The 27,468-nt window shown below is 39.1% G+C and overlaps 2 protein-coding genes across 2 annotated transcripts; both read left to right on the top strand.

The window, feature by feature from the left end:
• The first annotated feature begins 3,272 nt into the window (after positions 1–3,272).
• Positions 3,273–23,463, top strand: LOC126753721 (estradiol 17-beta-dehydrogenase 11). The gene is made up of 7 exons (XM_050465394.1): positions 3,273–4,350; positions 17,185–17,340; positions 17,673–17,849; positions 17,919–17,991; positions 19,626–19,803; positions 22,452–22,577; positions 22,922–23,463. The coding sequence occupies exons 1-7, from the start codon at positions 4,018–4,020 to the stop codon at positions 23,007–23,009; spliced, it is 1,131 nt and encodes a 376-aa protein (XP_050321351.1). The 5' UTR covers positions 3,273–4,017; the 3' UTR covers positions 23,010–23,463.
• Positions 23,464–26,172: 2,709 nt separating this feature from the next.
• On the top strand, positions 26,173–27,148 carry LOC126753768 (uncharacterized). Its single transcript, XM_050465450.1, has 2 exons — positions 26,173–26,865; positions 26,933–27,148. The coding sequence occupies exons 1-2, from the start codon at positions 26,173–26,175 to the stop codon at positions 27,146–27,148; spliced, it is 909 nt and encodes a 302-aa protein (XP_050321407.1).
• Positions 27,149–27,468: the final 320 nt, after the last annotated feature.

The raw sequence follows: 27,468 nt of genomic DNA, 5'->3' as shown, positions 1-27,468 counted from the left end.
GAAACAACAATTTTATTATTGAATCGTGTAAACAATGCGCAACTATCAGCAGTGAGTTATTTTACCTTCGAAACGTCGTCTTCCTCTTACAATAACTCTCTTCCGTAGTCTAAAAAACTCTCGAACAAAGTTGTTGCCATTAGCTGCTCAATCGTCTATTGAATTGTCTATTGAGACGCACCTGCGCAATGCGTACGATCGTCTGTCGTGAAGTACTTGTTTGCTTTTTCATTTAACTTTGCCTTTTATGCCCATTTTGTGGCAATTATGACGTCCAAATGTCTTTATCATTAGTTCTTTAAGTGCTGCGCTATCTGATTATGCTGAGACCAAGTGCGTTAAGCGTCGGAGCTTTTTCATTTCCTATTTTTTTTACGTAAATGTACTTGTATGAATTTAGATATGGATGTACGTTGACCAGACATTACCGCTGAAGTTGAGTCGAAAATTAAAAACAAAAAACGAAATACTCAAGATAAAGAAATTGTTTTTACTAGGAGATACAAGATCCCGAAGGTACCAGTACCGTGGATGGGTAGTATCCAATTACAATCTACAGATACGGTGAAGTATTTAAAGCACGTCCTAGATAGGAAGCTTTCATGAAACCTTAAACTGGACTGGACTGGATAGATCAAAGAAGATTGATTTGTATTGCAGCAGAGGAGGTATTGGCAAAAGGGGGGATCCCTCACCGAAAGTAGTCATCTAGCTCTACGACACTATAGTCAAGCTCATTATGTTCTATGGGGTCTTTTTAAGTGATGGAGAGCTTTAGGCATTGCTGGAAGGTGTACAGTCGTGAGAATTGATATCAGTTAGCGTTCAATGAATGGCGCTCATCACCATGAGTGGTGCGCTAAGATCCACACCAACAACGGACGTAATGCCATTCCGCATATAGTGCCCATAGACTTCGCCGGAAGGTGTATGATCGCGAAAATTGCTATCATACTCAGAGAATCTGGGTTTCTAAATGAAAATGTGTCTGAACATTAGGAAATTATCACATGGTTTGATTTCATATCGGATGTTTTGGATCTTGGATTCGCCAAAACAAATTCGGGCGGCTCTTATCCCAACCACCAAACCCCGCTATCAATAGAATGAGAACGTATCAGTGCTCCACTCTCCTCATGTGTTCTACTGCTAGACAGTTAGGCAACCATTGGTTCTTGCGTTGTCGCAATACGATTATATGATATCTATTGCGTTCTCTTCCTTCAGTAAAACTAACTTCTTCCTAGTTGTGAGGGTCCTAAAAGACCATTCGGCGTCTTCGCTTTAAGGTTGAATATTTTACCGGACGTCAGCGGCAGAAGGTATATCGAAGAAGATGATTTGGAAATATCTCAACACTTTCTTCTTGATTTTACCACGTTTGCCAGATCAAAGCTTAAAAACTTGAAGCTCATACTTTTCCATAACCAATCGAGCTGGTGGGATTAAAAATTAAACGCATATGCAAATTTGTACAGAAGTTCTAATTTTATGGCGTTGTAAAGGACTACATATAGTCATCCAAGTGCAATCCCTGAGTCTGCTATTCAATCTAACCTAATACCAGATAATGTTGTCTACATATAAAAATGTAAGCAGGTCAGTAAAAAGATTTCAATATTGAAAACAGAGCTTCCCAAAACCTGTCATCCATTTGTCTGTGTCCGTTTCGCATTCCATACTTTTTTTTAAAGGAAAAGTAAGAACATTCTTTGGCATTTATTTTTTGAAGATTATCTTTTTCAAATGTTTTCAATCATTCAATCAATCATTTTTAATGATGAGACAATACGCGTGATGTTGTGCTCCAACGCCTGAATTGAAGAGGGATTATCCGCATAGACTCTAGACTTTACATATTCACACAGGAAAAATCTAACGGTGTGATATAACACGATCAACGTGAAAACGGCTCAAAACGTGAAATTATCTGCTTACCGAAATGTTCTCTTAATAAATCCATTGATTGATGCGATGTGTGGGAAGTGGTGCCGCCTTTTTGAAACCAAATATCACCGAGATCACGAGCTTCTATTTCAGGCATTAAATAGTCGGTTATCATGGCGCGATCAATTTTGAAGAAATTGGATCGATGATTCCACCGGTCCGCAAACCACACCGAACCGTTGTTTTTTATGAATGAAATGACAGCTCTTCAATCTCTTCAGGTTGCTTTTCGTCACAAATGCGGCAATTTTGCTTGTTTACCTACCCATTGAGTCATAAATGGGCCTCATCGCTAAACATAATTTGGCTCGAAAACGTCGGATTTTCTTGGAACTTTTCAAGAATCCATAGAGCGAAGCGGTGTCGCTTGGGAAGGGCGAGCGGCTTTAGTTCTTGCATAAGCTGTATTTTAAACGTTTTCAATTTAAGATCTCGACGTGAGATGTGCCAAGTCGTTCCATACGTCAGTCCGAGTTGCTGCGATCGCCGCCGAACAATACTGAACAAAATAGACATAACAGCTTGGCATGACCCTCGTGTTATCTTTCAAAAAGAGGCTATTGAAAAAAGTACCTCTACTTAGACCGTTAGATGAATTAGTCCAACAATCGTATTAGTCCGAATGCTATCTACCACAGCAGTTAGTTTCAAGTGTTTCGCCGATTAATAGTTTTGAAACCCTCTAATATAGGCGATCTTGGAATCTATTAGTGATCTGTCTTTAGTTTTGTTATGATTGGGTTTCTGATTTGTATATTATGGAGGGCTGAAGTTGATAAGCTTGAAATTGTGCAATCAGTGAACGCTGCTTTCACTGCCCATAATATTTAAACGATAGTATGAACCTGTCGGTGCTGGGCTTGAAAATGTACAAAGTAAGTAGTTAACTTCAATAAAAAGTACTTAATGTTATCGGGAAATTTAAATTCATGAGTTTTTTTTAATACAAAACATTTTGTGTGGAAATTGTATGTCAGTTGTTCGCAGCGCTTGCCAAGTTTGTATGGAATGCTGCTGAACATCGGTAGACAGTCTGCGTCTGCTACGACTGTTACTAGCTTTGGGAGCTTACGGCGCTCAAACCACTTCACAATTTTCACTCATAATCGAACGCTGCCTGACAAACCACTCGATCGCAACGACCGTTACTGGAGAAGCTCACCGAGCGCGTGGTGAGTGAGTGCAGCGTTTGCGACGTTTTGAATTTCACGACAAGGCCAAGATACCAGGCAAGCCAACCAACAAGTTGCGCACATTAAGATAACAGCGGCGCAGCAGTGAGAATAAAAAATAAAGCAAAAACAACAGCACACATCACGGCAGTCTAACACTCAACGCGGTGACTATTGACTTAGCTTTTTTGTTGTAGATCGAGAAGCTTTGCGGGGAGTTTTGCCATTTGTGGCTCTTTGCTGACAACCTGACTGACCGGCAGGAAAGCGGGCACCATTTACAGACGCGCCTAATTGAGTACAAACACCAAAGCAACGAAAAATTATGATAATTAAAAAAGTTTGAGCCAAATTAAAAGAGTTGAGTAGAAATTTGTTTTTGTGTGCATTACAAATGGCACTCGGAGCGCTTGTGAACGCAACAGCTCGACGGCAGGCGGCGCGACAATTGCGATTTACGCGTCGAACGGGCGAGATTGTCGAGATCCAAAGCGCGCGTTTGCTTACCAACGCCAAGATCACTTGGGTGACAACAACAGCAATAAAGTTACTTACTTTTTTCACACAATAAACATAATAGAAAACAGTTAAGAAATTCAAGCGGAAAGTAAAGCGAAAACTATAAATAATAACAAGCGAGAGCAAAAGAAAACAAAAAGGTAGCAAATATTTGAGAAACAAGATCGTCAGCGCGACGCGTCAAACGTTTCGAAATCATATTTTGGGTGACAGTGCGTGCGTCGAGCCCGCGATCTCTGTGTGTAGTTGGCCAATAAGTGTATAAGTGAAATCAGCAGACGCAGTTAGTGCCGCAGAGTTTGTGTTTAAAAATAAATTTCGTTTCAGTTTTTATTATTTTTTCGCTTGCAAACTGAAAACGCCAAAGTTTTTATGTAAAATGGTGGAGACGGCAAAAATAACGACTTTTACGCGTACGACCACCGCCGTGCCAGCGCCTGCCTCAGCACCAGCAGCTGCAACGACGCCAGCAACCGCGCCCGTCACGCCAGCCTCCGCTACGCCGACGCCGGCAGCAACAACGGCGGCGGCGACGGCGGCCAGAAATGCGCAACGCAACGATGAGACTGCGCGTGGCATCTACAATCTGAAGGTGATCGTTTTCTTCTTGCTGCTGCCGCTGATCCTGTTTGCCGTGTTTCTGAAGCATTTGCTTGACTACCTGTTTGGGCTGGGCGAGAAGCCGAAGGATGTGCGCGGCAAAGTCGCTGTGGTGAGTGAAATTTTAGTTGCGCGCGCTGGGTGTGTGGGGGGAATGTGGTACAGGTGCGCGTCAAGCGTCTTGCGAAAACATGCAGTCGTGAAGCTATGGTGGGGGAACACCGGAATGGTGTTAGCGCTTGGCAAAGTGGCGCGGTGAGAGTGTCGGTGTCAGTTGTGCAAAAAAAAAAAAAAAAAATAGATAACATATTGCCATTGGGAAAGTTTTAATGAGCAACGGAAGCGATTCACTCACTTTATGTGACGCTGTGCGACACAAAAATGTCAACGATTTGAATTTTTATTTATTTCTTGGGAGAAGTGGTTTTTATATGAATGACTTTGTGAATCGATATTGCTGGCGTTAAGAGAAAATCGCATTATCGTACATTTTTTAAGGTGATTGAAAGAAACTTGAACAGCGGCTACGCTGGCTAGGTCAAGTTGTCCGAATGGACGAAAACACTTCAGCTCTGAAAGTATTCGACGCAGTACCCGCCGAGGGAAGCAGAGGAAGAGGAAGACCTCCACTCCTTTGGAAGGACCAAGCGGAGAAGGACCTGGCTTCGCTTTTGAAAGAAAATTTCTGAAAACTTAAAAGACTTAAAATATTAGTTCTACGGTCAGGTTAAAGTGAGTGCATGATTTTAAAAATGATCGGAACTTTAATTTATATGCTAATGTTGTTGTAAAAAAATATGATTCGAAAATTTTCGTTGATTTCGTTTTCGCACTCCGTTTAATTAGGGGTATATTCTAGTCTAGAGGTCCGAATTTCGGAGTTGATACCAATGAAGTGAAATATGTTCAATCTTTGCCAATCAAATTATGCAATCTTGCAAACACATTTTTTTGGTTTTCTAGCGGTGGATTTGGTGAGTTTTGAGTTCTACCGCTGAAACGACCGTATTCTAAAATGAAAATAATATTCGAAAAATTAGTTAGGAAACATTGGTTTGCCACTACAACAACAATAACATACATATTTCTCAAACGCAAATAAGAATGCGAATCCCAACTTTGCTCCAAATTATTGAAGATGGGAAAAATTAGAATCAAGGTAAAGGTGTTTTCTTTTGAAAGACTTGTAGTCTTAAGCAGCAACTATTGTCTATATCTTCTATGAAATAAGAGAAACTATTAACTGATAGATCCACTAATATATTTAACGGGTGATCCAAGTAAAGATACTTTTTTCAACAGCCTTTTTTTGACAGATCACCTGTTAGTCGTGTCAAGCTGTCATGTTCTTTAGTTTAGTGATGTTAAGCATTTCCTAATGGAAATACTTACGCCTAAACAACGTTTACAAATCGTTCAACTTTATTACGATAATTCCCGTTCTTTAAATATTGTATTTCGCGATCTTTGCTCCACTTATGGTTAACATAATCGGACTACTGAGCGACCCAGTATTCATTATTGGAAAATACTCGACCGAATAAACCACATCTAACATGTAGTTAAGAAAATATTGCAGCAGTAAGTGGGAGTGTACACGAAGACATGGAGATTCGATTCGGCGCCGTTCGCAGTATTTATGGCGCATTTTATGTTGAGATCTTAAATTGAAAGCGTACAAAATATTGCTTTTGCAAGAACTAAAGCCGCTCGACCTTCTAGGGACATCGCTTCGAACATCCCACGTTTTCGAGACAAATTTCGTTCAGCGAGAAGGCCCATTTCTGTATCGATGGGTAGGTAAACAAGAAAAATATCCGCATTTGGGACGAAGAGCAACCTGAAGAGATTTAAGTGCTGCCATTTTATCAAGAAAAATCAACTCCATACTTTTTCAAAATGATGCCAATGAGAACGTAATTACCACTTCCCACTCATTGCATGGTTAGACTTTTTCTTGTGAGGATATGTAAAGTTTAAAGCTTATGCGGACAATTCAGCTGTGATTCAGGCCTTGGAGGAAAACATCACGCGTGTCATTCGCCAGTTACCAGTTTCTTGATTGGTTCGCTGAAGATTTAGCTTAGTTTATTCTCATAATATTTTGGTAATAGTAGCTAGCTTATGCGTACTTAAAATGATTCTTAGCACCAGCAACAAGCTAAGCTTTCCTGAGACAAATAGTCTGCAGATCAACTGCGATCAATAGTCGTCTTAGGAGCACTAAGTTATTATATTATTATTTCGTTAACTTTCGTCTAATAGCGATGCGCTGATGATTACATTAATAAATAAAAAATAAAAATTATAATAAATAGCTGCTATCCCTGGGAAATCAAGTAAATTTAAAAATAATATTCAAATTCACGATAGTATGCCTACTGCGCTTAATATTTTCTTCGCAACACCTTTACTTACCTATGCATTCTCAAGTGGTGGGGGGCGAGCGCCAAGGTCACCATTGTGTTGTCCTATTCATAGCATTTCAGTAGACATGGAGCCGTGGACTAAGCAACAACGTTCGTTTGCCGTGAACGCTTTTTATCAAAGTGGTAGCTATGTAGCCGCTCGGCGTCGTTTCCGAACGCATTTTCAAATTAATCGCAATAGACCAGTGCCTTCGGTAAACGCAATAAAAAGTAAAGTGTACGAAGAAAGACCTCATACTGTTGGTGAACTGAAGGCAAGAATCCGGCTAAAAATCGATGCTTCGTGATGTTATGAACAGCTTCGCAAATCGCCTGCGCGAATGCCGTGCACGGGAAGGCCGCCATCTTGCTGATGTTATTTTCAAACAGTGATTATTTTCAATGTTTCTTAAATGCTTTTTAATGTAGAAAAATATTTTATGAATATAATTTTGATATCTATGTCCGTGTTTTTTTTACACCTACTTCAGACTGCCCACTGCCTGTATTTTCTTCGCAACACCTTTACTTACCTATGCATTCTCAATAGCGATTAGGTCATCAGATTCATTTCGAATTCAACGGGCTGACTTAACGCATCGATGCGTGTGTAGCCAACAGCTGCAAGCAGGCGCTGAGATATTAGCCGCTCCCCAAATTAGATGTCATAATGTTTTACCTAATAATAATATTGCTCGTGCTTGCTGCTTATGGACCCGCCTATGTATGCCTGTATAGATGCTTAGAACATATGTAAACACAACTCTGTGAATGTATGCATTTCTACTGAGAAAACTTTTCGGAAAAGCAATTAAATGTATTAGCATATCGGGTCATTGGTCATGACTACGCTTAATAACATGCTAGCGACTTTAATAAGAATTTTTCAAAACGCGCTTAGCAAAAAGTTGATTCGACTTCGCAGCGGCTTGGGTGTGGCGCAGCGCTGTTAACCGCTTAGCAAAGCATGAAAACAAAAGTGAAAATATTTATTTGTCAATTGTATACAAACTTTTGTCTTTTTATTCATTTAATAAAAATTAGTTACAAACACATACATACATATGCGTATATGTGTTGATGAGTCGGTAGTGCGTGTTTGTTTGTTTGTTTTCATAATTAATTTGGTAACTCTATCGGTTTTGTTGACGGTCAACTAACTGGTAGTCCCGACTATAGCGGTAAACAAAACAGATTTGTTTTTATTTTAATATAAAAGTAAGCAAGTTTCTGTTTATTCGAGCAACAACTTTAATTAACAGCACTTTTATTTATTTTTATAAAATCAACTGGAGGCAAGTGAGTAAGCGAAACGGTATTGAATTTTTGCGAAGCGCGTTTTTGGTGTGTGTTTTTTGCTTTTTTTTGCTTGGCAAATGAGACAAGTGCTCAAGGTCAGTCCCGGGAAACGGCAACGGCTTGAGGAATGTTGCGCTACAGACGTGCTAAACTATGCATATTTTATTTCCCATCCCCGCCCCCTTCTGCTGGCTTTTTACGCGTGTGTGAATGAATATGTCCATATTTATATGTCGTGATGCCGCATAACTCAATAGAAACCTGTTTCTTCGTGACGCGCTCGCTCAAATTCATACACACAGTACTCGACAAATGTTGGTCTCAAAGCCAATCGGTAACTCATTCTCATCATGCTCATATTCCGGAGCTTCGCTAAGAATATGGCATTTGTGCTTGCAGCTTGTTTGCGCGTCTCTGAGCTCTATGTGTCAACAGCGCATTTCAAGTTAATGACGTTTCGCCAACACTCACTCATCGATCTCAATGTCTCAAAGCTGGCAGTTGTCCGGCATTTTGGGTGAACTTGCTTTTAACGATATGCGCTTGTCGATATTACCTCAATTTGTTGATCTCTTCACGTTTCAGCCCACTCAGTGGTGAAAAATGTAAAGCACAAAGAGGAAAGCTAGTTTATAATGATGTCAATTAGTAACTAGTGTCACTGCGGCCAGTTTGGAGTTAGTTATACAGATAGTTCGAGGTATTATAAACCGGTAGGGCAATGCCAGTAAAAAAAGCAAGCTTGTATAATATAAGATGCAAGCTGGAAAGACCGCTGGACCGAACGCAATACAACGATCTACCAACTGCTGTTCTATTTTCTGTGAACTTGGACTTTTACTTTATAATGTTTATTTGACTGGGAGGCTACAATGATATTCAAATTGTTCAATATCATTTTTGTGGTAAACTTGGACTTTTACTTCATACTGTTTATTCGACTGGCAGCCTACTTTTCAGCTTCCATTTGTTTGATCGCTGAAGACAGCTGAATGTCGATCTAGATCCGAAGAAGACGGTGGTTATGAAAACAATTCGCTGTATTTTTTAAATAACTTTTATTGATTTGGCAGCCCTCATCCTTTCAAACGGTCGATTGTCAGCTCGATCGGTACCCCCTTTGTTTAGAGCTTAGATGTCAAATCGAAATTTTCATGAAAGTTATGTCCAACGCAAACCTCATATCACATATCGGCCAAAAGTGTCTTAAGAAGCAGACCAGCAGTGGAAAGTGTTGGCAGAAGCAAGCAACTTCACTTCTACTGGGTGCCAGTACACAAAGGCATTGAGGGCAACGAAATAGTGCAGATTGCCAAGAATGGTGTATGACTGACACCCGAAAACGTGATCAACATTGGAAAACCTCATACATTGTCCATACGACGATCTGGAAAGAAGCATGGTAAAGAAAATGAAAACCCGATGGAACGAGCTACCTGGGTGCAAAACTGCAAAAGTTGTATGCAAAACCGTAGAATGGAAGTACACAAAACTCCTATTGGCATTCGATACAAGAGACTTTAGGAACATGATTGGAATACTAACTGATCACTGTCTGGTGGCAACATATGTACGTCCACAAGATGAAACTGACAGAGCGAGAAGACTGCAGGAATTGCCTAGAGTAGGGCACCAGAGAAACAATGGATCATCTCTTTCGTACTTGTTCCGCATTGGCAAGACTACGCTGTAAGAATCTGGGGTCCTCATCCAGGTATCCATAGTGGGGCCGCAGAGTCTGTTAAAATTCGCGACAAGCGAAGGCATTCTAAAGTATAACTACTCCTCATGCACCTAGCAACTGAACTCCACCCAAAACTGGTCTAAATGTATCTTATTGGCCTGCCAGATTAACCGAACCTACGTCCAACACATTCGTTTAATATCTCTACAGTGTCAGCTATCTTGAATGGAGTTGATATTCTGTGTTACAATTGTCAAAACCCAAACTTCAGAATATAAGAGGGAACGATTCTACAATACCGTTGTTGGCACTTGCTTCTCTTGAATATGAATCAGTATTAGTTTAAACGGAAAATACCAAATTAAGCTCTGTCCCCGTAAATGAAATTGTCATTTTACATTTCAGACACTGAACCAGCCATTCGGAAATGCCTCGATCAAATAGCTAACCAACTATGAAGCGCTCGATTTCAATAGATTTTTGAAGAAATGATATTCAGACAAAGAGTGTCTAGTTGAACTCTATTGTAGTCGAATTCATTGTCTTCGTAAACTTAGCCAAGCGTAGATCACGTGCTCTTAGATTTGAACGGGTTTTGGATGAGTCACAAAACACTCAATGATTCTAAGTTCTTGCTTACAGTGTTGATTTCTACGAGCACTAATTCGATTTGTATGGCGTCGTCAATTAGCATGATGCGCCGTAGATGCGCATATTTTTTGTTCATTTGGAATATTAAATATTCGAGCTGCTTTAGAAGCTTTTTATATTCAATCATTCAATCAATTCATGCATTCATACAAAAATATATACATATGTACATATGTATATGGATGTAGTTATTTACTTGTATATAAAGTATATGTAAAATAGAAATCTCCATTTAAGCAAATACACATTTTTATTGTTGCGTTGAGTTTTGGCAAGACGTGTCCAGTCACTGGAATTGTTTATAATATGGCCTAACTTTGTTTTACATTTCAATTTAAACATGCGTTTGAATTGTTTCATTTGAAATTTACATGGATAATGAATTTTTGACATGCTTACAATGTGTTTAATTAGTTCGACGTGACTTTTTCGAGAACTTGGATTCATGATTCCACATAAAGCGCTCTTATATAGTTTTCAATTATTTGAAGAGATGGCCGAACTTGATTATTTTTGCATTGTTCCATTATTCCGAACATGCCTTCCAAAGCTACTGGCTTGAAGCGTAAACAACAAAACTTCTGTTTTTTGCAACGAAATACTACTATGGGCAAAATATAGTAAGCATTTTTTCATAATTTCAAAATTCCAAAATTTATCTTCAAAATCTATGTCGTCCCTTCAAAGTATTGGGCCAAATTTTTTTCCAATTCTCGAAACAGTTGTTAAAGTTAATTTCCGGAATATCCTTCAATGAGAGTAGCGATTCACGTTCAATGGCTTCAATTGGCTCAAAACTGTTTCCGTGGAATGCTCGTTTGAGTTTGCTGAATAGCCAAAAGTCACACAGAGCTAAGTCAGGCGAATGCGGTGGTTCCGGCACTGTATGGGTTGAAAATTTGGCAAAAAGTTCACGAACAATCAATGCAGTATGCGACGATGCATTATCGTGGTGCAAAACCCAAGAGTTGTCGGTCTATAACTCCAGCCGTTTTTTTCGAATAGCTTCGTGCAAACGACGCATAACACTCAAATAGTTTTCCTTGTTGACAGTTTGGCGGGTCGGAAGAAATTTAGAATGCACCACTCCTCGATAATCGAAGAAAACTGTCAAAAAACCATAATCTTTGAACTGCTTTGACGAGATTTTTTCGGCTTCGGTTCCCCTTTGCCACGATATTCGGCCGATTGATCGTTTGTTTTCGCATTGTAAAGAGTAATCCAAGACTCATCGCCAGTAATAATACGTTTTATGACATCCTGGCAGTCGGAAAGCATTATACCACAGACGTTAACGCGACGCTGTTTTTCGACAAATTGAAAGATTTTGGAACCAATCAAGCGACAAACAATTATCACCGAAGGCTTTTTCAACATTCTGCACGTTTCGGCAGCATAAATTTGATTTCGCACACAAAATTTAATGGAATATCTTTTCTGAATAATTTCACTCATTGAAAGAATTGCCGAATACTTTATGTACTTCGGATAGACAAGCGTTTACTAAACACCAATTATTATTTTGATGTGATATTTGGCATAGATGTCACTGACAGTCATATCAACCTGGAAAAAAATGTTTCGACGAAAGTTCAAAAGCAAACCAATTTCCTTCATTAATGTATGAATTGAAGCCAAAAGACGTTGAAAGACGATTTTATATGACAGAAATGCTGCTTGATCACTATAAAGTCTTTTTTGCATCGGATTATGACTGTGGTTGAAAAGTGGATCCATTACTATAAACCTTAAAGCAAAATGTCATATGTGTAATCTGTATCAATGATGTCAAAGTAATGCTCTGTATTTCGTGAGTACAGAAGAGCTCTCAACAAAATGCTCTATTATAAGCTTCTAAAATCGGGTGAAACCATTAATGCATAACGCTCCCGACAAGAACTCAACAAATTGAAAGGCGCGATTGGCGAAAATGCCTGGAATTCGCGACTTTTTTATCAAGACTCATTTAAAACCGGCTTCCCTCTACCACATAGTAAAAACCAAACATCCAAGCTTTGAATAAAAAACTGCCACTATAGTTATAGACCCAATATACTTAAAATATATTTAAAATAAAGGGCCATCAATTACCAAATTCCTTAAGTTCCTGAATTTAAAATTTCGCAGGTTTGGAGAGTTCAACTGTCAAACGTTTTTTATGTTATGATATATTGTATAACCACGATTCCGTTCGAATGATTTTGGTGTATAGTTTTGAGTAGGAAACGCGTTATTGCTCGACTCGTCCCGATAAAGCTGATTTTGTTTTTTGAAAAAGAGTACCAAGAAAAGGTCTCTTTGGACATGCTTGGTTGTGCGACATTCCGATCCCACATTCATGGAGAGCATTATAGCTGCCGTTGAGACACGCGTTTATGAGTTTGACATTGCGTGAGAACATTCGACGAAAACGACGGAAATTGTGAAACAGCAATTCAAGGATTTTTCACGATGATAATGCACCATCGCATCGAGCCACAATAATGGCCGAATTTAAAGCCAAATACGCAAAGAGTACAATCGATTAGCCACTGTATTCATTAGATTTGGCTCCGTTGGACTTTTTCTTGTTCCCCAAACTGAAATTGCTGCTCCGTAGAACCAGTTGTCAGTCGATCGAAGAGATAAAACAAAATTCGCTGAAGAAGCTGAAGGCCATCCCAAAAAGTGCTTCTGAAAAGTATTTTGAGGACTGGAAAAATAGTTGGCATTAGTTTAATACTTCTTTATTTAAATGAATATGATGACAATGTCATATTATAATACATTTACTGTGATGGATTCCTTAATAGTTGTTTAAAAACTCCGTTTAATTAAGTCAATGAGTAAATTGTGTAAGGTATAACTTCTAATTGACTTAGTTAAGAAGTTTGTCTAATGATATAGCAATACGAGGCGAGTTGTTGTACTAACTGCCTAGGTACAGTTATTTCTAAAGACTTGCTGTTGCCTTAGTCGATTACTTATGACTTTTAAGAACATATTAGTCTAAGTTCCACCTGCCTATGATGGGCACACAAATTTCCATTTTGTAATATAAAATTCGCTGAGGTTAAGCGTTCAAATAATACTCGTTGCCAACTTCGCGCTCAACGAAGCACACTGCTGAGCACTAATTACCAGCAAATTTAATGTCAATTAGGCTCTTTAACTCATATTAAATTACTATCATTTAGCACGCTTAATGGTTGTAAAAGAAACTATTAAAATGTCTTTTTTATGCTTCTTCAACAAAATGCTTTGTTAATGACGAAAGGCATAGAGAAGCAAAACTAGTTTATTAAAGGCTGAAAACAACAACAAAGTGAGAAAATGCGAAACGCGGCCAAAACAAAATGGCAGAAATAGCAATGCGAAAGAAAAATAAAGACGCGCTAAAATGTAATAAAAACAGAAAACGTGTAAAACCAATGGAAAATGTGGGAAATATTGAAATCAGGGAGATAAAAATATGAAAAATCACTATGAGGAAAGATAAACATGAGAATTTTTTCAATTGTTTTCTTATTACAACAGTAATTAGCATATTGTAGTTGAATTTGTATGTGTGTGTATTGCAAGCAAGCTGACTCGTGCTGAGTGGCGGCTGTCAACGGTAAACAAAAACAGACAAACGCGCGGCAGCCGTTAAATTAAGCGCCGAGGGGTTAGCGGCAAAGGCCATGGCAAAATGTTAATATAATGCCAAATATGTCAATTTAAAAATGTACACACACAAACACACTTGTACACATGCATAACGAATAACTGCACTCCACTCGCTTGCTATTTGAGGCATTTTGAGTGACCGCTCGCTGGGGCGGATGAGTAATACGAGCAAGGCATGCATGCTTCTATGTATAGGTGCATGGATATTTGCATGTATGTGTGTGTGTGTGTGTGTGAAATGAAAAGAAACGCTACACCCGCAAATGCAGAATGTGGAATATTCAATTTCATCGGCTATGCTGTGCTGTGCTTTGAAGGCGGCTGCTTGACTCGCAGCGAGGGCTTAATGGGTTGCCTTGGTTGCTGCTGGCCACCAGATGACCAGCTGACTGAGCAATTAATTTGATGATGAACATCTTGATAATAAAGATGTTGCTGTTGTTGTTTGCTTGCTGTAGCGATGTGCGCTCTTGGTCAAGCTGGGTGGCGGCGCTCTTGAATTGTTGGCTGCGCACTGGAGCGCTTGGCCGCGAGTGGCGCAACATTTACATCATAAAAGACATTAATTGAGTTAGCGATGAGGGCATGCCTTCCACTGTTGGCCACCTATACACCGATACATACATACATATACATATGTAGAGCATACAATACTTGTTAAAGCTTGAGAAGTCGTGCGAAGCATTCATATGAAGTGTGTGTATGTGTGTGTTTAGTTGTGTAGTTAGTACTTTTGTTTCTCCCCACTGGCGCTACTTTTATTAATAAATGTAATGGGGTCAATTTGCTCTAGACACTCTTTTGCACAGTTTTTTAAAAATTGTCATTATTTTTTTATTAAATATGTTTCCTTTTATGATTAAAGCAAAAACAATACATTATTTTTGGTATTTCTCAATTACTTGATTGCCATATCTTTTATATATTTAATTTGTACGGTATCAAGACTATGTTCATTCTAGTGGTTAAAGAAAGAACTTAAATAACAGGAGAGGGTGGACTAAGTTTCTAGCGGGAATTGAACGAATATTAAGAGCTTTGATTTTTTTTTCATATTTTCTTAAAAGGCATCGCGGGTGACACACGGATTATAGAGATATGCCTAATTTCTTACACCATTTTTGGATCCTTTACTTTTTTGAAGCTATCATTTTCCTTAAAAAAAGATTTTTAGAAAACGAAATTTAGCCATCGTTTGGTCCTTAGTTTTAACAGGGAGGGTGGAGCCATGTGTAGAAGTACACGCAAGCGCGGAAAGCTTTCTCAGCGTCATTCAATTGGGAGTGGCCAGAAACGATTCTTTTACATACAAGGTTTTTGCGGAAAATAATAGGACTGACACCGACTGGATTCGGTAGAGGGCGTTCCTAGCTAACGAACGAGCGGCTGGTCAGTTGTCACCGAGCACCTGGGGAGTCAGGACAAACATTTTCGCTCGACGTGTTTTTGTGAGTGGGGCAAGCCGAAAATGCAGCGTTCGTTAGAGCAGAGGTATGCGATTACATTCTGTGTGAAACTCGGTGGACCTGTGAGCAGATATGATCAAGCAGACTTACCCAGATGTTGCTTTAGCAAGAAGTGGTTTGTTTAGGTGGCACCAGGTCATTTTGTAGGGCCGGGAAGAGATCGACTAAGTATTCATTTAATTGCCCAGTTGTTAAATTTATCAAAATCTTTGGTTCATGACATTTTCGCGGAGCACTTGAACATGCGCAAGGTGTGCACGAAGATGGTCCCAAAAGTGCTCACTGACGACCAGAAATTGCGACAAGTGGAAGTGTGCCAAGAAAATTTGAAGATGTGTGAAGGTGACCCCCAATTTTCGAATAACGCAATCACAGGTGACGAGTCATGGATTTTTGAGTATGATCCCGAGACAAAGAGGCAATCTGCCTTTTCTTTTGAGACGACAGATGGCATCCAAGCAGCATGCATCTCGGCTCTCAAGGCTATTCCGGAGAATGTCTTCCGTGACGCCTTCAATGCTTGGAAATCGCGCTGGCAGCGCTGCATCGACGCAGAAGGAGCCTATTTTGAAAGTTTTTAAAAATTGTAACGATTTTTCAATAAATGTTTTTAAATCGACTTAGTTTTATTAATTTCCGGATAAACCTTGTTTATCTCAAGCAGCTCACGACTTCCGATCCTAGACCAAATATCCTACGGGTAGCCAAAAAACATCCGTTTGAAGGCGAGCTAAAGTGAGAAGGCCCAGCTGGTTGATGTCCTCGTTAGTGTAAAGGCTCTCGTTAGTTGTTGTGTTCGCGACTTGGCTCCATTATCACTGTTGACAGTCATAACTTCGAAGTCGTAGATAATTTCGTTTATCTTGGAACCAGTATTAACGTCAACAACAATGTCAGCCTCAAAATCCAACGCAAAATTACGAAATTCGACGAACAAAGACCAAATTCTATAAGTCACTCATCATCCCCGTCCTGCCAAATGGTACAGAGAAATGGACAATGACAATATCTGTTGAGTCGACGTTATGAGTTTTCGAGCGAAAGGTTCTGAGAAAGATTTATGGTCCTTTGCACTTTGTCAATGGCGAATACCGGAGTCGACGGAACGATGAGCTGTACGACTATAAGATGACATTGACATAGCTCAGCGAATTAAGAGACAGTGGCTACGCTGGCTAGGTCATGTCGTCCGCATGCATGAAAACACTTCAGCTCTGAGAGTATTCGACGTAGTACTCGCCGGGAGAAGCAGAGGAAGAGGAAGATCTCCACTCTGTTGGAAAGACCAGGTTGAGAAGGATCTGGTTACACATAGAATCTCCAATTGGTGCCAAATAGTGAAAAGGAAGAACGACTGGCGCGTTGTTGTAAACTCCGCTATAACCGGATAAGCGGTGTCTACGCCAATAAAAAGGAAAAGAAGCGCAATATCACTATTTTCTTTCATCTACGCGTGCGTAGAATAACAGAAAACGCAGCGACTGCATTATACCATTTCCTGGTACTTTTGGATGATAATCGGCTTACCTCATATGAACCGTTGCTTTTCAAACAAAATTAATTCCAAGAAAATATTTAATAATTCTTCTAAATGCTTTGAATAGTTTTCAAACTAATGTATTTTGTTCACGAATTTCGGGGAAGTCAGAAAAGCACGATTTTCTTTACACCGCCCTTTTTGTACAAAATGTACCCAGTAAATAAAATTAATCCCACATATGCAAATCTGTAAATAAATTTGATTTTATTTTTGCATAAAATTAACCGCAAATTTTCTGTTTTCTCTGCAGGTGACCGGTGCAGGTAATGGCCTTGGCCGGGAAATAGCCATTGAGTTGGCCCGAAAGGGTTGCAAATTGGCCATTGTGGATGTGAACTCGAAAGGCTGCTACGAAACAGTTGACCTCATTACCAAAATACCCGGTGCCGTGGCCAAAGCGTATAAGGTAGGCGTGCATATAATGCCCATGCAAGGTCGTCGAGTGTGTGTTTATACAACAACAAATGCATGCGAACAAACAAAGACATGAACATGCATGTAAAATCACTTTCCTTTCAATTATAGCGGTAAATATAAGCCAATTACATGCAAGGCTATTATCCTTCGAACCCACTTGGCTATTTGCATATGACTGCGCGCAAAAGTATGCTACGCTTACTGGCTTTCTCTTGATCATATGCTTATTGAGTTTTATTTACGTGACTTCTGCATAATGGATCTCACCTGTGTCAAGGTGCACTTCCAAAAAATTATATAAATTTCTCTTTCATTATACAGACAGATGTCTCCTCGCCGCGTGAGTTACAGTTGATGGCGGTGAAAGTCGAGAAAGAGTTGGGTCCTGTTGAAATATTAGTCAACAATGCCTCGTTAATGCCTATGACCTCTACACCACATTTGACCAATGACGAAATTGAAACCATACTTACGGTCAATTTGGGCTCTTATATTATGGTAAGTGTTATCAAGATAGTGGAAATTAAGAAAATAACTGTATTAACCGAAGTTTACGTATTGTTGCAGACCGTTAAGGAGTTTCTACCGAAAATGGTGGCACGTAAATCGGGACATGTTGTGGCCGTGGCAGCTTTGGCAGGTGAGTTATTTCAAATATACCACACATTGGCAACGAATTGGTTTTATATGCATTATATATATTCGTTGGTCGCGAGAATTTCATTACGTTGATTATTTTTTGATCTCTACTGAATCAACGAAAGGGTTCAGTTCAAAATATCAGAAATCTCTCGAAACTTCCATTTAACAAATAAGTTTGGATCCCCATAGAACGATGTTAATCACGAAAGCTGACCCTTTAAAGATAACGAAGAAATATGTTGGACATAGCGTTCAAGAATATTGCCTTCTCATCCATCGTATTTTCGGGAGCTCGCCCTAGTATCTTTTTTCTGTTCGCAAACCTCGAGAGAATCGTAAAGAAACTACCAATGTTCGGTCTTATTTTGAAGCAAGATGTCGAAAAGTTGCAAAATTGCCATAGTTGTTCATAAATTTTCATAAAAGGCTTTTCTTGTCGGAGATTCTGCCAGAGATTTGAAAGTCCAGCAAATGATACCATTTGAAGTTTTGTAATGATTTTCTGAACAGCTATCGACTGTGATATCCGTCATTGCCAAAGTGCAAAGAACCATAAATATTCCGCCGAGCCTTTCTCTCGAAAACTCGTAACGCCGACTTAGCGGATATTGTCATCGTCCATGCCTCTACAACATATGTCAGGACGGACTTATAGATATTCCCACGACTGTCGGGTCTATGTAACCGGAATGGACCCGGATTTTTTTTATCCGGCCAAGGACTGTCAACTCGGCAGAATTCTGCCGCTACAACAACAACAATGAACTTATAGAGTTTGGTCTTTGTTCGTCGAGAGAGGACTTTACTTCTCAATTGCCTACTCAGTCCGAAGTAGCACCTGCTGACAAGAGTAATACTGCGTTGGATTTCGAGGCTGATATTGTTGTTACTGTTAATACTGGTTCCAAGATAAACGAAATTAGCTACTACCTCGAAGTTATGACTGTCAACAGTGACGTGGGAGTCAAGTCGAGAGTGCGACGACTGTTTGTTTGATGACAGGAGATATTTCGTCTTGTCCTCGTTCACTACCAGAACCATTTTCTTCGCTTACTTATCCAGTGCAGGGAAAGCAGAACTAACGTCGTGGTTGTTTAGACCAATAATATCAATATCATCGGCGTACGACAGCAGCTGTACTCCCTTATAGACGATTCCACCTTCTTTATTCAGATTTGCAGCTCCAATTATTTTCTATCCTTATTAGTATTCCTTTCTCTGACTGGTTCCAAATCTTACATTTATTGTTTGGGTCGATATTGAAGCCCAACATGTACATCTATGATATGGTAATCTACACAGATACAAATTATTTGGTGTTATCCCGTGAATTGCGTGAAAATTTCATCAAAACTATAAGAAAAATAAAAATGTTTGAAGAATTTAATGAAAAATGAAGAATATGATGAACAATACCTCTTATACCACACCTTCTCAACTGCTCCATTCATTACTCCAACGTGAATATCTTCGGAATTTTAGCATCGTTTACGACCGCCGAAAATGGGCTTTCGCTCCCTCGAGATGCATACATACTACAAATGTACATTGCTTCGATTTAATTACTTGCGTGGCATAACATCACATAGCGCACGAAATTCTTCTAATCATATGAAAATTCCATAATTGCAGGTTTAGTACCGCTGCCCGGTGCTGGCATTTACACCGCCACGAAGTATGGCATTTTGGGCTTTATGGAGGCGTTGCGCGGCGAATTGCGTCTCTCCGACTGCGACTACATACGCACCACCGTGGCAAATGCCTATCTAATGAAGACTAGTGGCGATCTGCCCTTACTCAGCGATGCGGGGTGAGTGCAACAACAATAATTATACTACAAACTGAGCGCGTTACATAATAGATATGTGTTCATGTGCATATGTTTAATAATATTACATAAGCCGCTAGTTATGCGTCTAGGTTAAAAGCAATTAATGCCGTGTGGCAAGAATGTGGGCGGTAGGCAAAAATTGAACGCATTACTGCTCGTACATATGTACATATATGTGTGGGGTAAGTTTCTAAGAATGTAATAATCGCAAGTATGCATTGTATGCAAAATTTTGCGGTTTTCCTGAGCTTTATGCGTGCATTAGGGTGATTTTTAGAAAATAAAATATTTTTTTTTAAATTTCACTTCTTCAAACGTTGTTGTTACTCTTCAACAAAACCATCATATATTAGGGTGGTCCGTAGAAAGTTCAATTAGTAATGTTTTGGGTTAATCTTCTCAAGCGTTACTGTTATAATCATATTTTTATAATTTAATCATTTAAAGGTTAGTGATGATCACAACAAAATGATTTATACACATACTTAAAGTAGTGAGAAGAACTGAAATCAAATACTTTTTAGTTTCAATCTCTCAAGCCTTAACGTTTCCCTTAACAATATGAATGACGACCTTCTACATACATACATTAGGGTGTGTTTATCAGAAGTGAAATAAAGTACTTTTTCAGTTTCAAGCCCTCAATTGCTGATTCTCAACTTGAGCATGTACTGAAGTGCTCTTTAGTAGTTAACGTTTTTAAATTTTAATGCCTTAAACAATCTACTCTCCACAAAACGTTTGACAACATTTCTATATATACTAGTGTAGCCTCTGAAAGTTAAATATATGACTTTTCTTACTATAATCGCATCAAAGGCTAAATATACGCTCAACAAGACAACTTATGACATTTGTTTTGGCATTAGGGTGATGCTTACATAGCAAAATTAATATTTTTCGGTAATATTACTTTCAAAAAATGATTTATGACCCTTGTAGAACGGGTCTTTCAATAAGAGCGCTACAAAAATTTTGGGATATCAATAAAATTTTTTATTCCTGTAAAAGTAAATTCGATGCCATTATGTATGTAACTCTATTTCTTTTGCATGGTCACCATGGTCACGCTTGTAGAACTCCAGACGCTGAACCCAATTTTTGACGTTTTCAAGCATAAAGCGGCCAATACTGCTGAAATTTCATGTTCGATATTCGTACGAGGTTCGTCAATCGTCGCTGGCTTGTTGGCATAGACCAAAGAATTGACGTAGCCCCAAGGAAATAGTCTAACGGCGTCAAATCGCTCGACCGAAACGCCAATTGACTGGGCCATTTCGTGAGATAATACGTTCACCAAAGTTGTTTTTTAATAAATCGATTGTGACATTCGATGTGTGGCCTGTGGCGCCGTTCTATTGGATTCACATAATGTCCAAGTCCGTATCATCCAAAAATATTCGGTTATCATTGAGCGATAGTGTTTCCCATTCACAGTAACGTGCCGGTCTTGATCATCACGGAAAAAGACGCCACCGGCTCACCAACCGCACCAAACCGTAATATTTTCGGCATGCAATGGTGACTCATGGAGTATGTGTAGTTTGTGCCTGACCAATAATGCATATTTTGCTAATTGACGAAGCTAGTTAGCCATAAATGAGCTTCATGGCAGAAAATGTTTTTTGGATGAAAATACGGATCATTTTGAAGTTTTTGCTCAGCCCAATTCACGAACATTCTGGTGGTCAAGCGGTTTCAGTTCTTTGGTCAATTTGATCTTATAAAGATGTAGGCCAAGATCTTTTCGCGAAATTCCCCACAAAGAGGCCACAGAGAGGCTCAACGCTTGAGAGACTGATTTGGGTCTTCCTCTATGGATGCGCTAGAGGCAGCATTATCCCGGCACTTCTTTGTCTCACTGTCACGGGAACATTTTGTACTATGCCTGTGCATTCAAATTCTTCCACGCTCAATTGTTGATCTGATGGCATGATTATGACGACAATAAATTAGACTCTTAAAGTTGCGGCCACTGACTCCGAACTTTGGTAGTAAATTTTAACAATTTCGACTCGTTGTTGAATCGTATAACTTTACATGATGAAATGGCAAAGCATACTGAAGAGAAATGGCGGGGAAAAATATGGGGTAGTTTGCTGTCCCCATCAGTCTACTTTTGTAGCGTCCCTATTGAAAAACCCGATATATGCATAACGGTGTTTCTCAGAAAGTGAATTAACAATTTAAACTTGCAAAGGTCGTCTTAGCCATCTTACAGTTTACCAAAAATTATATGCTTGACTAAAGTTGTATTCAGATACAGAAGACATGCCTTCAAATTTTGCGTTTTTTTTTCTTAAGTAGTACCACCCTAATATATAAAAATGTATGCCTACAATCACTACTCCTGCCCCACATTCTCGCACTTCCGCCTTCCTTCTGCGATTATATGGCTACAAAACGCATGAACACTTCCACGAAGCCCCCCTTAATATACCCGATATATACCCAAATGCATGTGTGCGCATGTATTCTTATTGATTCTTTAATTATTTTATATTGTAATTTTTATGACAATCACCAACTGTTATAACCAACGCGTGCGTGTAATTGGATTAACCTCAAATCATGTGCTGTACAACAATAACAACACTGCTTGCATGGCTGCTCGTGTGCAAATCCAGCATAATGGCCAGTTATCCGGGCTTGCCGACACCTTACGTCGCTGAGAAGATCGTGCGCGGTGTCCTCTACAATGAGCGCTTGGTCTACGTGCCGAAAATATTCGCGCTCACTGTGTGGCTGCTCAGGTGAGTACGCTTTTATGCGAACGTAATGTGTGTGTGTGTGTGTCTGGCCATTGTTGCCAACGCGGCAAATAATTAAATTCAATTAAGAAAGTGGCGGCAAAATAAAAAAAAACAAAAAAAAATAAAAAATGAAGAGAAAACGGAACATAAAAAGCGCTTGCCTTGGTAAGAATGCGCCACTTAACAGTTATTATTTAATTATGTTGCAATTGCGAAACGCGTTGCCGTTGCACTTTTCGCATTTATTCTATTTTAATTCACTTTACTGCATTGCTCATACAATTTTCGCATTTTTTGTTTTCCTTTTCGCCTTTCTCACTCTTTACTTTATTGTTTTGGCGCAGATTGTTGCCCACTAAATGGCAGGATTACATGTTGCTGCGTTTCTACCACTTCGACGTGCGCAGCGCCCATCTTTTCTACTGGAAATAAGTATACGGCGATCCACGGTCCAGCATATCCACAAACATACATACATACAGACAAACATGTGTGCCCCTCCACCCGAAAGTGTAGCCGTGTGTGTTCAAGCTGGAGTCCGCGCAGGTTGTTGGCTTGTAATGTGTGTGTTCCAGTCCCGCAGGCAGCGCGGCGCGTCTCGAAATCCTTATAAGCATATGCCATATACTTATATGTATGTATGTATTGTCTTGCTCCTCCTCCTCCCAGTTTGCGGTCACACTTTATTGCATTAACGGCGCTGCTGCTGCACACATGTATGCATTTAGCTTCTTCTTTCACATTTATTGTGAAGCCTTAATTTGATTATCACATTTTGTATTGAAAACTTTAATTGTTTTTTCTTTTTCTTTTTTTTAATTGTATTTCAATTCTTTTGTGTTTGCGTAAAGCGTTACACTTTTATATTGTTAGTGTATTAAATAAATATTTAGCATAAGAGTACAATGTTAGTCATATCTACTAAATAAATATATACTTATATTAACACATAAAAACAACTGGTGTGGATTGAAGTTTTTTTTTTTTGAAAAATTCACAGTTCATCTCGCAGAAAGCTCCATGGTATATATATGGGCCATTCCATCAATTGGCGACATGGGTTTGTACCCGTGGTTCTCCGATTTTGACGAAACTTTATAATATCATAATATAGACCAAAATAAGAATATCTGTAAACTTTTTAGTGGTCAAAGTTGCTCCATTGTTTTTGGCGCGCAATTCAAATTGAGATCAAACAAAAAAAATGACTATTTCTTTTATTTTTTAACGACCTCAAAATTGAGTGAAAAAAATTTTGCAGTTATCCAATTTTATGTAAAAAAATCTCAGCTTTCTGATAAAAATATTTTCAAAATCCAAAAAATTTTCAAAATCCAAAAAAAAAACAACTTTTTTCCAAAAATCCCATTTTTTGTGCTTTTCCACCAACTTGTTTTCAAAATTGACTTTTTCATTCGATTCCTCGTTAAATTTTACATAAGAATCAGTGTTCAAAAGTATGGGACTCTGATCTCATGAACAGCAAAAAAATGCAAAGTTGTCGCTATACGGCGCAGTCTGTTCGCTTAGAAGGTTGTGTGAAGGAGGATTCTTAGACTTGAATTAATGAAGAAATCAGTGTCTTCATTCATAAAAATATGCGCCGTATAGCGACAACTTTGCACCGTCCTGCTATATGGTGCAAAGGCATGGACGATGACAACATCTGATGAGTCGACGTTACGAGTTTTCGAAATAAAGGTTTTGTGAAAGATTTATGGTCCTTTGCACTTTGGCAATGGCGGATACCCGAGTACACGACGGCATTGACATATTTTAGCGAATTAAAAGACAGCGGCTACGCTGGCTAGGTCATGTCGTCCGAATGTATGAAAACACTCCAGCTCTGAAAGTCTTCGACGCAGTACCCGCCGGGGGAAGCAGAGGAAGAGGAAGACCTCTACTCCGTTGGAAAGACCAGGTGGAAGAAGGACTTGGCTTAGCTTGGAATCTCCAATTGGCGCCACCTTGCGAAAAGAAGAAACGACTGGCGCTTTGTTGTTAACTCGGCTATAACCGAGTAACCGAGAAAAGAAGATAAAGAATCACCGTCAGCCTTTTTCAACATTCACAACAATTCCGAAATTGGTTAGAAATACAAAATTTGAGACAAATTCTTTGTTCGATATTTTTATCAATTGTAAAAATTGTAACGCACTACTGAGGTGTACCGACTTAAGCAGCTAGTGTGAAAAAACTGGCTGACAAATCACGCTCATATTTGGCATAGTAATTAAGGACAGTCCTACCAACGTAGAAAAATACAATTTTTGAAATATCATTTATTTAAATTATTCGGAAGTTGTTCACTTTTCATCACCGGTAAACATCCGCATTAAAAATGAATTGTTTTTGTTGCTATTCAGTAAGGATTTACAGATGTTCCCATATATTGAGCTTCCAAATCAGGCTAGTCCCACAAATGACCACATAGTCTCAATACCACGATAGGTCTCATACCATTTCGTAATATCAGTTTCCGCACAGTATCAATAATTTCCGGAACATGAATTGATTTTGGATGATTTCTACGAATTCGCCATACCATCGAAAAATACTGGTGCTTGATGGTGCTTTATCGTCATTTAATTAAGTTCATCTATGCACTCTTGACCAGTTAATCTACGTCGAAAATTGTAAAAAATAATCGCGCGAAAAAGTTCGAGATTTAATTTCATTTAAGCTACTGTAAGTTACTGAGTAAGCATACCATTACAAATGTCAAACGTTACGATAGATTTGTGAGTTTCCATATTACAACACTAGTCTTGTTAAATCACGAAATATAAAGAGTCAACATACGTATGTAGATCGTATAGTTGTCTGATTATGATCATAACATCAATATGAGCGTTGTCCACTAAAGTGTGTAACTGACCAATCTTATTCTTGATATACTTACTGAGGAATTGGATTATCGAAGAACAAGCTGAAATATAATCAACGATTTTAACTTCCTTACTTCCATTAAGTGAGAATTAAGTATTAGCTGATAAAATATATAAAAACATAAAGACAAAATAATTTTCATTGGCATTGAAGAACAATATCTCAACCTCCAGAGACAAGATATTGCAAGCCGATAATAATACTATATAATATTTATATAACATTTTTGGTTCTCTACGAACGAGAAACGGACAATTTTTTTGGGATGAAAATTTCAGCTTCCTCTTTTTCCAATTTTCACCGAAGGTTGTTTAAATTTATAGAATCATCTTAGAATGACTAGACTGTGGTGATTATTAAAGCGTGTATCGAATTGTCATGCAAATGAAGTGATCGGTATGTGCGAACTTTGCACCGAATTTAGTTCAAAATCACTGAAAAATTTTTGAGGATGAAACCGGGTATCTCTACTTTGATAAAAATATATCTATGTAGGTATGTGGCGTAAGTATCTGGTAATAACAAATGAGCAATCTTCGAAGATAACAAGACACAGAAGTAGAGAATGCCTACCGAAATTGTCAAACAACTGAATTCCAGTGATTTTTCGATATTCGCAAAGTAAACACGCAAATTTCTGTATTGATGAGTGGAGCTGCAGATTTCAGAAATTATTGAACGGAAAACCTTGAACACAGCAACAACAATGTTACCAAATAAATGTACTGTTCATGTACTACTTGTCTTCGCGGCCGTTTTGAACGCTTCGGTGCGCGGTAAATCCTATCGTGAATGCATTGGTTTTGAAAACGAACAGAAGTATGTTGCGAGCCAGGAAGATTGCGCCAAATACATCTATTGTGATGGCAAAAATTCCTTCGAAGGCGCTTGCCTCGCTGACAACTACTTCAACGAGAAAGAGGGTAAATGTGACGAACGCGCCTCGGTCGTGTGTAAAGTGGGTCAGCAATTGTCGGGTGAAGATAAACCGTACAGCAGTCAACAAGGTTTCGGTTCGGGCGTGGCGAGCACTGACGGTCTGCGTGTGGATCCCGTCAATGCCTTCGGTGGACAATTGATAAGTCAACAGCAAGCAAAACAAGAGCCACAACCATTAGATGGATTTGGTGGCGGTATTCTTGGTAGCGAGGCTGTAACTGGTTTGGCGCTAAATGCCATCGACGTCGGCAACACCGGCTCGTCTACCGCGATGGCACAGACGCCATTGTGTCCGCGGCGCTATGGCCTAGAAAATGTTATGTATCTACCCAACACCCAGTCTTGTGCCGCATACTATGTCTGCTATAACGGTATTGCCATACCAATGATTTGTGCGCGGAATAGTTACTTCAATCAGGAGACGTCGCATTGCGAACGAGAAAGCAATTTATATTGTCCGGTTAGTTGTATTCTTTTGCTTTAGTTTTGCCAGTGTTGCCACTTGCAATAATTGTTTTTGCTTTTAGTATGATCGGCCGGTGCGTTTGATATGCAATCGTGGCGTTTACGATTACATACCGCATCCGCGTAATTGCGGCTACTACTACTTCTGCTCGAATGGCTATTTGATGATCTTCCAGTGCCCCTTCCAGTATTTGTGGGACTACGAGCGACGCTCGTGCGTACAACGCTCGGAAGCGAAATGCTTTTCCAGCGACATTGCGGAAGCGATGCTCACTTAGACGCGTTACATATGTATATATGTATGTATATGTGGAGTACATTAATGTATGTTGACACATAATTATTTCTAGCTGATAATATAACTGGTACGGCCTTCTCATACATATTTATATTCAAATATGCAAGTCAGCAGTGAACAAATGTTATCGGCGTTGTTTTATTTTCCTTGCTTTTATGGTTCTTGTGTTTATTTGTTTTGCTTGTACTCGGTAGGTATCGGTTATATACTGGATGCTCATATCTAAATTAAATGTTCTCACAAGTGAGACAGATAGTTATCGGAACTAGAAAGTCGCAATAGTATTTTGCATTCACAGCG

The sequence above is a fragment of the Bactrocera neohumeralis genome, chromosome 2, assembly GCF_024586455.1.
Source record: "Bactrocera neohumeralis isolate Rockhampton chromosome 2, APGP_CSIRO_Bneo_wtdbg2-racon-allhic-juicebox.fasta_v2, whole genome shotgun sequence".
NCBI lineage: Eukaryota > Metazoa > Arthropoda > Insecta > Diptera > Tephritidae > Bactrocera > Bactrocera neohumeralis.
The sequence above is the reverse complement of the archived record's forward strand: the minus strand, read 5'-3'. Positions and strand labels throughout refer to the sequence as shown.